Below are 18478 nucleotides of genomic sequence, written 5' to 3'. Positions count from 1 at the left end.
ACAACAACAACAGCCGCTGTGGACGGAGGCGGCCGGTAGGGGGCCGCCTCACCGTGACATATATATATTGAACTGACTACTGACAATTGGTGTTCTCACCATTATAAAAAAATTGTCCCTCACATACAAATGTGGAAATAAAACTTACAGTATTCATATATTCATATTCATGTAGCAATTTTAATGAAAGGAAGAACATTACAGTCGTGTTGAGAAACGGTGATTATGGTGGAGTGATCTCCACTCACAATGGGCATCAAACCATTTCCTGGCCAGATTAGAGTGGTGAGACCCAACATAACCATGTGGTTTGTATGTGAGGTCTCGGTCCTTTCGTTCTCAGCTATGAGTCAGTAGAACATGGAGGTTAGCAGTGTTCTCTGAGACAGCAGCACACCGGCCTACATCACCACCCTGCTACGCCACCACCCTGCTACATCACCACCCTGCTACGCCACCACCCTGCTACGCCACCACCCTGCAACATCACCACCCTGCTACATCACCACCCTGCTACATCACCACCCTGCTACATCACCACCCTGCTACGCCACCACCCTGCTACGTCACCACCCTGCTACACCACCACCCTGCTACGCCATCACCCTGCTACGCCACCACCCTGCTACGCCACCACCCTGCTACATCACCACCCTGCTACATCACCACCCTGCTACGCCACCACCCTGCTACGTCACCACCCTGCTACACCACCACCCTGCTACGCCATCACCCTGCTACGCCACCACACTGCTACGTAACCACGCTGACCTGCTACGTCACCACGCCAACCCAGCATGACTACAGGGGCTCCGTGACCTGCGACCTGACTTTCTTCACACTGAATGCTAAATATAATCTAAGTGTGAAAGAACTCTGAAGTGCAAAGTTTCACCATTAGTACAAGATTAGTGCAAAGTTTCAGCGGTCCTTCATTTTTCTATTTTCACTTTTCTATTATTCTTTTCAAAAGGAATCCCATATATACATTGTATAGTATGTCTGGTGTTTGGAGTAATTACTATACAATCACACACACAAACACCCTCCTGGATGACTGGGTATTACTACACAATCACACATGTGGATCTTTCCAATCACAAATGCTTTTAATGTTTTGCAAAAAAGGATTTTTAGTCATTTTTGTCCATTGTCCATTTTGTATGAAAACGATGAGAAATTAAATGGTGCATGAAATGATCTAAGATGAAATCCTACATTAATGCTTTGAGTTTTTGCAGCATGGTTTACAGAATTAGGTTAAGGATCTGAAATATGCATCTAAACAATTGAGGAAAACTGTAATTTACTGTGATTTCCTTCTTTGTCTGATTTTCTGTTTCAAAAACGAATTAATGTAGCTGAATATTACAGTCAGACATTTATGAACTACAGATTTTAATGTTTAATTCTATCTATCAGAAAACATATGGTATATGGAAATAAAATAACTCAGGTATTGCGGGTAAACGTATATCATGTAAAAACAGAGACATTAAAAACAAATATTTATTTCCCTTCAATCTGTCAGATCACCTACAGATATGTTAGATGGTGGGTGTCTGTGGATAACGTATTCGTCCCCACCTCTGCCCGTCGCTGTGAAGGCTGGGGGAGGGGCTCCCAGCTGAGGGGGCGGAGTTGGGGTGGAGTGGGTGGGGGGGGGGGGGGTCTGTTGGGGGTAGGGTGGGGGGTGTTGGGGTGCATAAAACTGGGTCACACACGCATGCAAGCAAAACAGAAACTGCTACAGAACACCATGGCAACCTGACGGCACTGACGGCAATAACAGATGGGGAGAAGATGGAAGAGAATCATGAGATAAAAAGTCTTTCTGCCTCTCACTCTTTCTGCCTCTCTCTCTTTCAGTCTCTCTCTCTTTCTGCTTCTCTTTCTTTCTGCCTCTGTCTTCTTGCTTTTATCAGACATCTTCCATTTATTATTTATTTTCCACTTACAAGGACACGGCTATCCTCTGTTACAAGGGCAAACCGTGTGTGTGTGTGTGTGTGTGTGTGTGTGTGTGTGTGTGTGTGTGTGTGTGTGTGTGTGTGTGTGTGACATTAGATGTGTGGATTTTTTATATTCCACTCCTACTTATTCACAAAGACACACACATGATACACACACACCGCCCAGCCAGATACACACACACACACGCACACGCACACACACACACACACAAACACACACAAATATAAATAAGTACAATTACAATGCAAATACACACAGAGGTAGCACTTACCCAGACACACAGAGAATATTCCCGATAGAATGAAAGAGAAAGAAAATACAGACAGAAAAGACAGGAAAAAAGAAGATGGAGATAGAAAGAGAAAGAATTCTGGTGTACAGCGTGACTGTAGCATGCCGATTAGATGCTACAGTCGGCACGTTGACACACTTGACGTTGTAAAGCACTTTGTGGCTTGTGCCTGTGAAAAGTGCTATATAAATGTATTTTACTTACTTTACTTACTTACACTAACACAACAGCCACACACTTCCAGACATTTATCTGCTCTGCTCCTCTCTCTCTCTCTCTCTCTCTCACACACACACACACACACACACACACACACACACACACACACACACACACACACACACAGACACACACACAAAACCCAGGTGCAAGAATTCATTTAACCTTACATATATAAAGTGACTCCCTGATCCCTACACACAGAGTAAGAATATCAGGTTCCTTTACACTCAGCAATTACTTTGACTTATAAAAGGGGAAAAAAGTTATCTGATTAAGTTAACATTGTTATCTGATTCTCAAGTTTCTGAAGTTCCTTTGGCCAAATTCATGGCACTAGATCTTGACAAACTGCTGTTATTTTGACATTTGATTACATTTTACACGTTATCTTCTTTATTTATTAGTGCAAATTAATTGAATTGCATGGCGCTGTGTTAATCTTAAGGTGATGCCAAACCTCTGCACAAGGGAGCATGGACAAATGTTTGATGGGTCCTCAGGACGTAGGCAGTGGACATAGAGGACAGGGGATGCAGCGGGATGAAGCAGGACATAGCCCAGGAGACGCCTGCCTCTACGTGGTCTGGCATGGCTTCAGCAAACGCCCATCGACCTGTCACGTTCCTGGAAAGATGCTGGTGGTATGTGGCAATAAAACATCAAGTATGTGGAAGGAGAGTTTGAAGTTGTTTTTGTTGAGATGGAGGAAGGAAAACAAAGAGGCTGTTGTGTGACGGCAGACACCCCCAACACCAACACCAACCCTAACCCCAATACCAACACCAATCCCAACACCAACACCCAACACCAACCCCAACACCAATCCCAACACCAACCCCAACACCAATCCCAACACCAACACCCCAACACCAATCCCAACACCAACCCCAACACCCAACACCAACCCCAACACCAACCCCAACACCAATCCCAACACCAACACCAACCCCAACACCAATCCCAACACCAATCCCAACACCAATCCCAACACCAACCCTAACCCCAATACCAACACCAATCCCAACACCAATCCTATCCCCAATACCAACACCAATCCCAACACCAACCCACAATGAGATAAAGGCAAAGAAGATCACGAGTTTAGGGTCCATACGTAAGAATACAAAATATTCATAAGACATACATAATATATGCATAACATATTCATTGTAGGAGAAGCATAAATGTAACAGAGAAGCAGGAAAGCAGAAATATTGCTACACTGAGTAAAGCGGAATCATAGCAGTACCATCTGCCCTGAATAGGTATGAATAATATGTAGGAATTGTAAATGAAAGAAACTGTTAGCTGGTTTTTCACTCAGATGACATCATTACCCCTGCCTCCACCCCTGCCTCCACCCCTGCCTCCACCCTTGCCCTAATATTAACCTTTCATCAGTTTTTCTCTGAACGTCCTACATGTTGGCAGCCACAGTGCTCCCGCTCACGTAGCTAAAGTGCTACACGTCTGCAGCGGTGACAGAGAAGGGCACCCACTCTGACAGCCAAGTGCGGCGTCTGCTACACCCTGACAGTCTTGTATCTGCCATCTCCCTCTGCTTTCATCTCCCAAAGATTCATTTTTTCCCCAAACCTTTCCTTCCAGGCCCAGTTTCCCCAAACCTTTCCCTCAAGTCCCAGTTTCCCTTCCATGGGCCCCTCCCCCGACGTGCCTGCCGTGGGGTTGGGGAGTCAGGCGGGTGGGGGTCTTGCTCCTCCACCAGTCATCACCACGGAGGAACGGAAACGCGGACCTCTGGGTGGCCTGCACATTCCTGACATACCACAGCTACCAGCGGCTTGAGGGGCAGCATTACTGCAGCACCCTGTAAGGGGTTAGGGTGGGGTGGGATGGGATGGAGAGGTGTGGGGTGGTGTTGGGTGGTGTGACAGGCTTGGTATTGGGTGGTGTAGGTGCAGGGTGGTGTGGTGGTGTGAGAAAAGGTGGTGCAGGGCGGTGTGGTGGTGTGAGAAAAGGTGGTGTAGGGTGGTGTAGAATGTGCTGCATTATGGGTATGTTGGGTGTAGTACTTGGTCCCACTGCACAGGAAAGGAAAAATCTTTCATACCGATTCAAACTGAATTGAACTGAACTGATTTAAACTGATCTGATTAAAACTGAACCAGACACATATTGTGAAACGTTGCCGCTGCTCTTTTACCCTGATAAACTACACAGCAGCAATATTGTATTCATAAATCCAGGCTGTTATACGTGGTGTAGTGTAATATTAAATTTCATCATGGCCTGTTGCTCATAAATACTCCATCTCCATGGTTCTTGTTGGCCCATTTATTGACGTGCTCTTAATGTTAAAACACAGGTACTCGTTAATGGTGAATAACCAGTTCTGACAGCCTGTTAATAAATAAATAAAACAAACAAGCACTTGTAAATAAACTTCAATGATGCTGTAGCCTAAATGTAATGTAGTTACATGATACAATACTCTATTTTTCATTTATGATCTACTTTTATGAATATTAATAGATCCTTAGCTTGTTATGAAAAGCAGCAATCTGAACGAAGCAAGATGAAATAATTAGGTATAACTACAGGTGGGAAAAAAATCAGATTGGTGTAGCCAGCCAGAGGACTTGAGCAGCCCTGTGAGAAGTGATCCCGACTACTTTGGCGACAAGCTGGTGTTGGGCAGGTAAACAGCTGCGTAACCACTCGACTTATTGTGCAACACTCACCCAAGCTTCACCCAACGATTCTCTCGCTATATGTCTCGTATTCACTGACTTTTACAGACGTCCTCAGAGAGCGTGGTATCCACCGCTGATCACGGGGAATCCCTGCGCCCCGTGACGCGACAGCGCGCGGAGTTTTGTTGCGTCACGGGCTGAGCAGAAATGGCTATGGGCTGTAATTGCGCCTAGTTCTGCACTAGTGTGTGTGTGTGTGTGTGTGTGTGTGTGTGTATGTGTGTGTCACACTCACTTGTGACTTAGGCACAGCGTTACTCTTCTCTCGCAAAATACAAGCTGAAAGTAGGAAGGAAACAGAATTAGTAGACAATATATGCGATTTAAAATGAGCTAGGGTGCTCAGTCTATTAGTTTGGCAACACAATTCGTGTGTCGTTTATTTTTCTCCACATTCTTTTATTCACCTACATAGAAATCGTAAAAGACGAGCATAAGTGAGGGAAACGCCCACCCGCTGGTAGAGATTGGGCAGGGGGCGAGGCCACGCCCATGGGTGGAGTCTTGAATGATATTTGAGGGTTCACGAACGCACGCGCCAGTATCTTCGACAGTTTCACATCGCTCGTTCCTCGGAGACGTGTGGATGCGACACGCGCTTCTATTCCACTCGCGATTCAACGGGGTTAAATCTGCGGTGCCACTGAAATTTTGGTCTGGACCGTTTCCTTTGGGGGTTTCAGTAGCTATAGTTTGATCCTTTTCACAAATTTAATTCCAATAAGTAAACAGACGAAGATGGGCGCACAGTTGTCCAAGAGTGGAGTTACCGAGGCTGAGCCCGCAGCCGCTAAAACAAATGGCCAGGTAAGATCGAAGCATCTCTTATGAAGAGTTCTCCATCTCTCCGTGTAGTTCTCCACCCTTCAGACTCTTGTTGCTCGCTTCGCTACACCGTGCCACCCACACCCGCCCACCAGCTCGTTTGCTTGGGTGTCTGGTCGCCTTCTCCTGGAAGGAGTTGCGGGTTTAAGGCTGATTTTATTTTTAAGTCACAACAATGGATTTTAACCATTTACACTTGATTTACTTGATTCCTCGAGCCGAGGTTTTTTTTTTTTATCTGGTGGGGGGGGGGGTAACGTTGGAGTCAGATTGTTTCTACTAACGAAGCGTAACGTAACAGATGTGGGTAATGGCCACTTACTATCAACGGGTTTTCCTGATTTAGAAAATTGGGTAAAATCTACAAATGTCTATTTATGCAACGCATTTTTATGAAGTGTCGAGACAATTATATTCCCATTTACCAAAAGGTTATTGTGTCGCGCGGGCGCTTGAAACTAGCAACCCATCTCGTAGAACAAAAGGGCGCAAACTATGTAAATGAGGATTGCGTGGGGCACATTGTGTTGCGCTGCAAACAAAGCCCGCAGCTAGACGGGGGGGGGGGGGTTACTGTGCTCCGTGCAGTTCTATCGCTCACGTTTTGCATCGGTCATTTTGACTCTTATTAACGGAGCGGCGCAGGTCCGACTCCTTTAATGCGCCCGTGGTGTCTTGGGCGCGCGGCACCGGTGCGACTGTGACTGCGGTGAAATTCAAAGGTAGCCGTCGCCTTTGATCAGGCGCGAGACACGGACAGCTGATGTCTCGCGTGGAGTATAGGTGAACGATTATTCGACAAACAGCTGTCGCGTGGAATTTGCTTAACGGTTTACCTTTACAGTCTCAGTTAAAAAAAACTGCGTTAGTGCAGTGGTATCAAAGTTTGATGTCGGAAGGGGGAGCAGCATTTAAATTGTTTAAATGGTCGGCAGGGCGTCTGTGGCAGTCGTTCACTCTCGGTGGGTTTGGAGGATTACCGAATATTAAACGACCCGTGTCGTCGTCCTGTTCTTTCTTTGTTTCATCACGTCCGCCACGCTCCCTCATTCTGTTCCATGGCTCAACAGCTCCCCCTTGTGCATAGACCAGGCACGCGTATAACGTACCTTTTTAAAACCTCAATCAGAAAATGGGGAAACTGCGCCATGGCTGTCCCGAATGTAAATCAGCCCGAGGCTTGAAAAGTAGCTCCGTTTTTGACACTGACACTGTAAAGCATTTTGTCTTTACGTACTATCCCGCCAACATCTCACAGATGTTGTGGTGATGTAGCATTTTCGCTACATATGAATTTTAGCCGATGTCATATGTAAACATAACTTGTTTTAGAGGAAGTTTATCAAGAATATGAATAAAGTTAAACGTGTCATAGTATTGTCAAAACAGAAACTGTTTACATGAGAGGAAATATTGCTATTGCGCCTGTGGAAATCAGATGTGTGTTGTGTGAGGGGCATGATTGTATTACCACTTCTTTCAAACGCATTAAGTTAAGACAAATGTCTTGACCACTGATTTATTTGCTTACAAGCATGAATGTCGGATATGCCTTGTCTAACTTCTGATTTCTGCCTCAGGAGAACGGCCATGTTAAGACTAACGGGGACGTGTCAGCCAAGCCCGAGGGCGAGGCGGCAGTCGACGGCAACGGCACCGCCGAGGTCGCCAAGGAGACGGCAGAGACTGGCGACGCCATCGAGGCCGCACCTGCCGCGGACGGCGAGGCCGCCAAGCCGGAGGCCGAGGTACCAAAGGAGAAGAAGAAGAAAAGGTTCTCCCTGAAGAACTCCTTCAAGTTCAAGGGCTTCTCGCTGAAGAAGACCAAGAAAGGCAGCGAGGAGGCAGCCGAGGAGCCTGCAGCCGCCGCCCCCGAGGAGAACGGCCACGCCGCCAAGGAAACCAAAGAGGAGGAGCCTGTTGCCACGGAGACCAGCGAGGAACCAGCCGCGGCAGCAGAACCGGCCCCAGAGGTGGTGGTGGAGGAGGAGTCCAAAGTGGAAGAGCCCACCCCTGCAGCTGAAGCCACACCCACAGAAGAGACAGCCAAACCCGAGGAGACTCCCGCCCCTACTGAGGCCGCACCTGCCGAGATCGCACCTGCCGAGACCACTGAAACGACACCGGATGCAGAGTGAGCGCACCTCGTCACCACAACTGGACTGTTCTCACCTTTCTCTTTTCTTTCTTTTTTTTTTCTTTTTTTAAAGATTGAAAATATATGAAATATATGAGACTTGTGCCACGTTATTGAAGTTACAGCAGTACTACAGAGAAGACAGGCCAACAACGTGCACCACCCACGCCAAAACAGCCACCCCTCCCCCGCCTGTTGTCCTGTTCTTTGTCCGACAGAACGTCCTCCCCGTGCTCGGTGGGGGGGGATACGGGTCGGGCCGGACGCCCCCGTCCACACCAGAACTGCACCGCAGGACCGATTTGGGCGGCGGAGGTGGTGAGGCCGGCCGTTATCTGAATGGATTGGGAATATGAGAATACTTTCCTGGAGGACCCACCCCAACCCTTTGAAAAATGGATCCATTCCCTCTTAACACTCCAGTAGCCCTTAAACCTTCTTGTGTATGTGTGGGGTTTTTTTGGGTTTTATTCATCCTATATCAATGGCAAACACGCAAATCGACGAATCGTCATTCATGAGCTAATGACGGTTAATGGACAATGTGAAGCCTCATAAAATAGCTTTGTAGTGTTTAAATATAAACATTCCTTTTTTTTAACCCCTGAAAATGCGAGCAGGAGACCTGGTGGGCGGAGTTTATTCTGGCGTTAGGTTTTGACTGGTGTTTCCCTCAGCCAAGGCCAAGACGGCAATTTCTCGTGTCCACATCTCCCAGTTTGACGTAGCGGAGTACGATACCACTGCTTTTATCAGCTTTTTTAATTCATTCGTCTCTGTATATAATTTTGTCTTTATTTTGCTAACATTTTCATATGTCGGTGATTTTATTGTAATATCAAGGGCAAATAAATGTTGAAAGACCTCATTTGTTTTTTGCCTTTTAGATCTTGTATTCAAACACGTGCCCAGCTAAACATAATGTTGGGTTTATTATTTTTCCTGTTTAACAGAGCATGGGTTTTATGGCCCTCTTGTGGTCAGAAGGAGAACTGTAGGCTTCAGTACTTGTAAGTTGTTTAAAGAATGACAACAGTAGGGAGGAACAAATACTTCACATTGTATGCATACCTACTGGCCATTGTTCAAGGTTATGAGCTCTTATCAGAGCCGTCTCCTCAGCCGAGGTGTTAAGAGGGCAAGTTACTACATTCTCTACTACACCACCTCTGGTATCAGACATCCTTTAAAGGTCTAGCAACAATTTCTGCTGCTTGATTGCTTCCATGTTGGTGGTCTTGCCTTTTCTTGATATGAATGGCAGAAGAGCGGGTCGATTGTGCCTCTTGCCTTGGCACTTTGTGCCTAAATCCAACTATGGCTGCTGGATCTTAGTTCATGACTCCAGTGGATGAAGGTGGGATGAATCAAGATTTTTTTTTTTGTTTGGTTAGGGTTTTTATTTTATATATATATATATGTTCCCATGAGGTTATCAGCCAGCATGTCTGGTTTGATACGATGATGGTGTCGTGTTGACTGAGGATAACATTGCTGTAGGCCTGAATGAGAAGTCGAGGAATGCCTAAAAGCAGTTATGCCCTAGGCAGGGAGGGGAAGACTTATTTGCGAAAGGCTGGTGTATCTGGAGGCTTTCAGGTCAATCCTACAGGAGCAGACATGATTGCCTGTTTAATGAGTTGATTGCCGTTAACTCATTGATTTGAGTATTTGTATACGTCATGCTCATGTTTGGAGTGAACGGGTCCAACAATTTCACCCTTTGGAAGATGTGGATTATCCATGCAGGTCTGTGTGCCACCAAGCTGCTCCAGGAACGAGGTGTTCTAGTTGAGGCAACTCCTTGTTTCTAATGTGGAATGTTTCATCCTCAAAGTTAAGCAAGTATGCTGTCTGGAATATTCATAAAAACACAACCTGCTTCATGGTGTATGGTTTAATTCTGTTATTTGGTCACTGTATACACTTGGGCCCAATAATTTAGACGAGAGGAACTAGAAGCTGTTGAGAACAAAAACCTCAATGCATGTGAACTCCAGCCAGTTGGAGTGGAGTAGTAGTAGTAGTAGTAGTAGTAGTAGTAGTAGTCCTGGGAGATATAAAATAGCCATCAGTACATCAGAGCACTGGTTGAATAATTTCATAGTATGCACAAGAACTGCCCACCTGCCTGTAAGCATCTTTAATGTACAAGTTCCAACGCAGGCACATATGACTAGGCAAGCAAGAGAACTATTGATTTAGGTGGTTTGACCCACACAACGCCACCAATAAACTCATTACTAATACAACGCCACCATAAGATTGACTTATTACCAATGCAACATCACCATAAAATTCTCATTTCCAACACATCAGCATAAAACTCTGTGTAGGTGGTTAGTAGACTCTGCCATGTTAATGCCAGCATTAAGAAAGAAGGATTTGTTGTTGCCAGGGGCAAGACATTTTAATGCTATGGCACCACTGACATTACAGAACTTTAGAACCACATGGAATGAATGTTAGATTTTAAATATGCAGCTTTTTTACACAACTAGTGTCGCCGTCGAGATCCTTAAAAGCACTTTGCTTGATGAAAGACCTATTTCAAAACATTGTGTTTCTCACGGAAAACTTGTACACTTCCCCGAAATACTGACATACATTTTTATTAGAGTGCAGTTAATATATGATGATAAAATATAGGCTTTGGAGGCCGTGAAGCCAAGATGACCAACTCAGGCTGCCAGCCTGAAGAGACACACAAGAACAGCTGAAGGCAGAGAAACGGCGTGACGACAGACACAAAGCTGGAGACTGAACTGGCTGGGAGAGTGTAACAGAGGAAAGAGTCACACAACATCAACACAAAACATCTCAGACGGCTTCGTGGAGAGAGATGCACTGCCTGCCCCAGCCGTATCTACTTTATTTTGCTATAACTAACATTTGTCCCTCCCTTCCTCATTCTTTAAACAGTGTTTAGTGTTTATAGAACCCGAGAACACAGCAACCTCCCTGACCAGGATCCAGTAACCATCACACACGCAGACATACAAGAATGATGCATGCTGTTGTTTAAACTAACGAACAAAACTACACTTTATAGATGAGGACGGCCATTGTGGATAACTGGAATGACTCTCTTCATTTGAAGATCAGCCATTTTGTCATTTGATGACAGACAGATTTATACAATTTTGGTCTGTCATATTTATTCACATAAATATGGCATATATCAGTCTGGAATCCAGTCTGTCTGAAATGAGTCATTTTGGAGAAAATATACTTAACACATTTTTAAATGACCTTAGTCATGATTGTGCACCAGTGAACTGAAGATATATTGAGCAGTCCAGGTAATGCTAGACATTCAAATGGCTACAGTTCAGACAGACTGGATGATTTATGTGAAATGTGTGCACAGAAGTCATATCCTTGTTACACAAAGTGGGTAAGTACTTGAACGTTTGTAATACATAAGCCTATGTCTGTCTATAAATAACACTGACAGAATTTTTTTTACTGTATGGATACAGTGCAGTCTTTGCAACTGTTGGTTCCACCAGAAATGTCTCGCAATGACACCTGATGAATGGGAGACATTTGTCCACACTGCACTGCATATGAATACATATGACAGACCAAAATTGTATAAATCTGTCTGTCTGTCATCACTGTCTGTGATACTATAAATTGAATATACAGTGAAACAAGTAAAAACATTCAAGTTCACAGGACATGTACTGCTATATGTATGCACACAAAGACAGAACTGAAGCGAGTCTTGATCACGTGGTTGGACAATCAAGCCTCGTCTGGCAATGTGAAATATAGGAAATCTGCGCTATGTGCTTTCACAAATGTTTCCAGATGCACATGAAATGCATTGCTGCTTGTATGTACTTGATACCTTTGTGTTTATAGGTTCACATGTTCAGTTGCACATGTTTAAAAGTTGTACTAACCCATGACACTTACAGGGTTGGCAACTCTCACGCATTGAGCGTGAGACACACGCATTTGACTGTCTTCACACGCTCACACGCCACACATCCGATTTCTCACGCCGAAAAAAAAATCTAGTTTAGTTACCTCTGATCCATCCACTGAAGTGCTTACTGGCATGAACTCGTCATTAATTCATAGACGTGATCTTTTCAGATCTAAATCTATCTTTACTGAAAGCCATTATGTGGGGATAAATTAATTCAAATTGCATAATAGGTACTTATCGCATACACTATCTGGGTTTTTTTATAACGAGCCCATTCATTAGTTTGGGCTCGTTATTAGTTTCAGATGTTCCTAGTTCACTCATTCTTGTTCATTTGAGTATATATGCCTCTTGTAATGTACATGTGTGTATTTACAGTCTTGTGCAAAGTTGGAACGTCCCTGATAAGGTCAATATCTTACTGATTTTCTGACAATAAATTAACAGCATAGGCACTGAACAAACCTCTGCAAATTTTAATGAAATACTCTTTTGTTTTATTTTTACCAAAAGTTAAATTTAGTAAATAGAAATTTGGCAACAAATCCTGTAAAAAACAAATGCAAAAAAAAAAACTGCTAGAAGATTTTACAGTATGTTTTTCAATTAGAAAATCATCAAAATATTTAATTTGTCTGGGACCATTCAAATATTTTCATAACAGTGTACCACTACAAACTGGTCCCCTTGTCTCAGGAGAAGAATAAACCTCCATATGGAAATTACTCCTACAAATGTTCAGTTTTCTGATTAGTCCTTCTTAGGGGCGAAACACACCCCTGATAGGTTTGGTAAGATTACACTAGCCATTATTACAGTTAATATATAAAATATGTTCCATTTCTTGTCCCCAAGCTTTTCCTGGTATTGACATGAGACTTGACTTGGAATCCAGCCTAAAAACTCATGACTTGGACTTGTATTTTGCAACTTTTGAACATCTGCATTCAATACACTGGCATATGACAGTATCACCCAACCACTATATTTGAGGGAATTGTATATGACGGTATTCCTCAAACCGAGTGGTAGATGTAAGATGCACCATGTGCCACTGTCACCGAAACATAAATTACCGATGACCCAATAGTATGATGCTGATGCCTTTCTATGTTATGACTGCCCCTATAATCTCATCCTCAAAGACTAGCCCGAGTCAATTTCTTCGTTTTCCTGGTCTTGCAGTTGGTGCCATGATGTTGACTCCCATCGTTCTAACGGCAGCGGGCTTCACCGCTGCCGGTATAACGGCAGAATCTTTTGCCGCCTGGTTTATGTCATTCACAGCGGTGGCTAACTGCGGGTCAGTTATATCCGGTGGTGTTGTAGCCTTTCTACAGTCTATTGGTAAGACACTGAATCACAAGACCTAAGCAGATTTAGAGAGGGTGGGCAAAGAGGAATGGTTGAAGATCCCTCTTTCAGTATTCTCCCATCTTGTGAAGAGTTATATGAGGAGATTAAGTGTTGTCTTGTTGGCAAAAGGAGGTTGTACAAATAATATAATAATAATTTTTATTTGTATTGCACCTTTCATACATACATGCAACTCAAAGTGCTTTACAGAAGAAATAAAAAATAAATATTAAAAGGAAGCAAAGATAAGAAGACAAAAATAAAATATTTAAAAAAATTAAAGATAAAAAGGAAACAATAATAAATAACTAACTTAGCAATTGGCCACCATAGATTTGAGACAATTCAGTGCTAGAAATTCAAAGGCGTTTACATTTCAAAATCTAGTGAGACGGATTTGCTTCCATACTCTTGGGAACTCCAGAGTTAGCAAATGTTTAATTTGGTTTCAAATGTTTCACTTTCTTGTGCATTAAAGAATAACAGTAGCTGATAATGTGAGAGAGAAAAAACATTATGGAAAAAATAAATGTGACGTCTTTTTATCTCTATTTATTTGTTGTATTTATGTTTCGGTTAGATCGCTACCTGACTAGCTACATTATTGCAGATGTTAGATTTGAAAAGGCTCGTCGCCTAGCAACCATTGTGCGTCAAAGTATTATGACAAATGTGACGAGTTTTCACGTGGACATTCCTAATAAGGATCTGGATGATGCGCCCAACATCATGCGTTCACCAGATTTTTGTTCTTTGTTATTTAGGAGCGGGCGGTTTGTCCGCCGCCGAGACTGTAGTGGTGGCGTTTGCAGGAGCTGTTCTGGGAGCAGTTGGAGGATGGCTATTTTCATGACACCTTCCACAGCCAGCGTGAAAGCAACTCTTCGGTACAATGAAGTCTTATGTCAACATTTGTTGTTGCTTTTGTCAAATCTCTAAAGGCTAAGTTCCCTTATTTTGATGTGGGCTGGGAATTTTTGTCTTTTTGCTGTCTCCTGCTTTCACTTGTCTTTAGTCTTTATGGCTTATTTCATTCACAAATTCAATAATAAAATATAGCCGCAAGTGGCGAAGGGGGGGTTCACACACGAAAAGGCAAAAAATCCCAAATCGTCTTTTAGACCTACAAGTGATATAAAGCTACTTCAATCCAAAAAATGGACAGATAAATTAATTTGCAACAAATTATTCAATTGAGGCACTAAAGACCCAAAAGATCAAAACAAATTGTATTGGCAAAATGATTCAGATCATAGAAATTAATCACATGCTGTGATTAGCTTTGTATGTGTGTGTTTGTGTGTTTTTTCATGTATGCAGTAAGGGCTTCTTGAGGCTTTTTGGTTGGCTTGAGCCAAGGAATGCAACAGAAGTAGAATTTTGTTTTTACATTTACATTTATGGCATTTGTCAGATGCCCTTATCCAGAGCGACTAACATTTTTATCTCATTTTTATACAAGTGAGCAATTGAGGGTTAGGGACTTGCTCAGGGGCACCTCAGTCATGGCCTCAGGTCTGGGAATCGAACCTGCGACCCTCTGGTCACAAGACCAGTTCCCTAACTGCCAGGCCATGACTGCCCACAGTTCCACAGTTTCTAGGCCATACAGTGTAGAAGATTTTGGCAAAATGATTCAGACCATATAACTAAACCACATGCAGAGGTTAGCTTAAAAGCACTGATACACTGACCCACGGGTCTTCACAAATAAATATACCTTTGGCTGAATTTGTCAGAAGTTGTGAACATAGCAGCAGGAGAGCTCTGGTTAATGCCCTACATGTAAACACCACTCTTTAACCCTTTTCATTTAGCTGACAAAATCTGTCACATGTGAATCCCAAACAAACAAAAGAGTGATGGATTATTATACAATAAAATAACACACAAAATCTTATCTTTGCCTGTTCATGATGTATCGATACGGGTTTCATTCTCATCCCTACTCTGACATGTTCTCACTGTTGTGCCCATAGTAGGAAGGCCACTAGTAATGTGTATCTAACAAAACTTTGATGATAAGTAAAGCATGCAGTTATATAGAGGTTGTGTGTGAAATGTGAATTACATATCTCTGTCATCTCTTATGTCATTACAGGATATATAGAGGGCATGTGTTGAGAGTGTGGATGGAAAAAATGAAGCTAAATTTCAGTTAGTGTGCTGGAAATGGCTAGAGAAATGCATATATGAAGCATATAGGTAGTCCTGTGTGAGTGTGTGTGGAAAAAAGAAGCTAAATATCTGTATATTAGTCACTGGGTAATGGGTAGTAATGGCTAGAGTTAGTGTGTATGTGAAACCTATAGAGAGGCCTGTGTTTTTGTGAATGCATGTGAAAGGGGGGGGGGGGGGAGGCAGAGTCCAAAGGTTGTAAATTGTTAGAAGCATGGTGGAGTGTGGGGGGAGTGGAGGGGGGGGGGCACTCAGCATCTGTGAGAATGGCAAGCGTGCATGGCTTAGTAGTTCTCTACTCCTCCCTGCACTGCTCAGTATGGAAAAAGAAAATATTCACTGTAGAGCCGTTTGTGGATGGATTTGGCTCCAACTTGGCACACATCACTAGAATAGTCATGTGCATGTGGATGTCAACTTTCATAACAACCAGACATACTGTGGCAGAGTTATTGAAATGTGAATGTGATATGTTATGATGGTAGCATTGTGATGCATATGAAAAATATTAATTTGTGAAAACCTTAGGATTTTATTGATGATCATTTCAGAGTCTGCTGAGTATGGAAATTTGTGATTTAAGGTGATGGAGTGAAATATTAGGACTAGTATGAAAAGAACAAATTATACATTTTGATATATATAATTGCATATTGATGATAACTAATACCATGTTTGTTAATTATTTGTGGTAACGGAAGCATTTAAAGGTTTAACAGTAACGGCCTAAGAATTGATCCTTGAGGGACACCACAAGTTATTTTTTGATGTGTGGAGGAAGAGGTACCTAATGCAACATAGTAATCATGCCCAGTTAGATATGATCTAAACCAGTCTAAGACAAAGCCACTAAGGCCTACCCAGCTCTGTAGTCGATCAAGAGGTATTTTGTCGAGTTTTGTGACCAGTGCAGGTGCTATTTCGCAGTTTCTTTTCACAGACACGAGTGAATGATACGTAAACTACGCTTGTGGAGGCTACCCTGTAAGCCTCGGCTTGGACTGAAGGTGTTCTCAAACTCAAAGCCATAAAAGAAAGGTGAAGTTCCAGCCAAAAATATCCTTCGAGGTTGTTCCTTCTTTATTGCAACAAAAATATGGTTAATACAAAAACTAGTTCACCTCAGTGCTGTTGAGTGCATTAAAAATGTGCTGTCTTGGCTGGTTCCCCACGGCTACGGTAAGAACCGCGTGTTCCCCAGTCCAAACCGTCCTAATTACTCATCACAGGCACCTGCCTTTATACCTGTGACCTAAAGTGCTCCCCCAAGTGAGTAAATCAAAAATTACACTAAAAACCTACCTATACGTGCAGATAAGAAATGGCTCCTACACCCCGGCCCCTAATTGTGAGAGAATATCAAACCACAATTACCCATTTAACCTAAGGAGCCATTTGTGCAGAGCTAAACTAAATTAGTTCCTAAAACTAAGTATCTTCTCAAGCATCCAGGTCTACCCATCATCTCAACCATCTATATCATCATCTTGGGTCTTGGAACTTGGGACTTCGGCTTCCATCAAGAGGCATATCTTTGTAACTGGCCTTTCCAGTTGCCCCGTTTTTGTTCTCAGCTGGACTGAACGCACATGGCCTCTCTTGTCTGGATACGTCTGTGTGACTCGTGCCATCTGCCAGGACCCTCTTGGAGCCAACGGCTCCATCACAACCACGATGTCGCCAACGGCAAAGCTTCTCCTTGGCCTCATCCACTTATGTCTCTCCTGGAGCAGCGGTAAGTACTCCCTCACCCAGCGTTTCCAGAAAAGGTCAGAGAGAAATTGCACCTGTCGCCATCTTCTCTTCAGATACAAGTCATCCCTTTGGAACAACCCCGGGGGTAGGAGTGGCTTTGTCTTCAGGAGGAGGAGGTGGTTAGGGGTGAGAGCTTCCAAGTCATTGACATCTTCTGAGGCCTTCGTGATTGGTCGACTATTCAAGATTGCTTCGATCTCACAAAGAACTGTGTGGAAGCCTTCATCGTCCAGGGTTTGAAGTCTGAGTGTGGAGGCCAGGACACGCTTCACAAGCCGGATCAAACGCTCCCAAACTCCACCATGGTGAGCGCCTGCTGGAGGGTTAAAAGACCACGTTAGCCCATTTTGTAAAAGATCATGCTGGATCTTGCTGTGGTCCAACTTTGAAACGGCCTCCCTTAACTCCCGCTCAGCTCCAATAAAGTTTGTGCCATTATCAGAAATTAAATGAGATATTTGACCTCTTCGACACATGAACCGCCTAATGGCGTTGATACATGAATCAGTGTCAAGAGCAGAGGTGGGCAGTAACGAAGTACATTTACTTAAGTACTGTACTTAAGTACAGTTCTTGAGTATTTGTACTTTACTTAAGTTGATTTTTTTTAAAATACTTATGACTTTCACTTCACTACAGTTGAATAACAAATACAGTACTTATCACTCCACTACATTTCTGTCCAGCTCTCGTTACTCGTTACTTCCAGACACAACTCTCCTCCCCTCCCCCGATAGTATTTTCACAGGTGACAGCCTATCAGCAATCAAGGATGTGTCTGTGAGGTGTAAAATCAAGTTCGGTGTCGCTAGTCGTTCTTTTCCTAAATAACAGCAACATGAGCGGAGACGGCGGTGATGGAGCATGCAGGGTTGCCAACTTTTCAAGATCGCTTGGAGGGAGATTTGAACCTGGACTTGGTGGCGGGTGTAAATTGTTGATCGGGGGGTGGCGGAACGTTACCGGGGCGGTGAAAAATGGACACAAATGAAGTATTATATCGCGATCGCCGGTGGTTGATAGATATAGATCAGAGGTAAATAAACTAGATTTTTTTTTTAGCGTGAGATATCGAAACTGTGGCG

General features: G+C 43.5%; 1 protein-coding gene across 1 annotated transcript; it reads left to right on the top strand.

Annotated features, from left to right (window-relative positions):
* The first annotated feature begins 5735 nt into the window (after positions 1-5735).
* marcksl1a (MARCKS-like 1a) lies at positions 5736-9032 on the top strand. The gene is made up of 2 exons (XM_076985703.1): positions 5736-6009; positions 7608-9032. The coding sequence occupies exons 1-2, from the start codon at positions 5941-5943 to the stop codon at positions 8163-8165; spliced, it is 627 nt and encodes a 208-aa protein (XP_076841818.1). The 5' UTR covers positions 5736-5940; the 3' UTR covers positions 8166-9032.
* The last annotated feature ends 9446 nt before the right edge of the window (positions 9033-18478 follow it).

This window comes from Brachyhypopomus gauderio, unplaced genomic scaffold, assembly GCF_052324685.1.
Source record: "Brachyhypopomus gauderio isolate BG-103 unplaced genomic scaffold, BGAUD_0.2 sc43, whole genome shotgun sequence".
NCBI classification, from domain to species: domain Eukaryota; kingdom Metazoa; phylum Chordata; class Actinopteri; order Gymnotiformes; family Hypopomidae; genus Brachyhypopomus; species Brachyhypopomus gauderio.
Note: the sequence above shows the minus strand (reverse complement) of the source record. Positions and strands in the feature narration are given on the sequence as shown.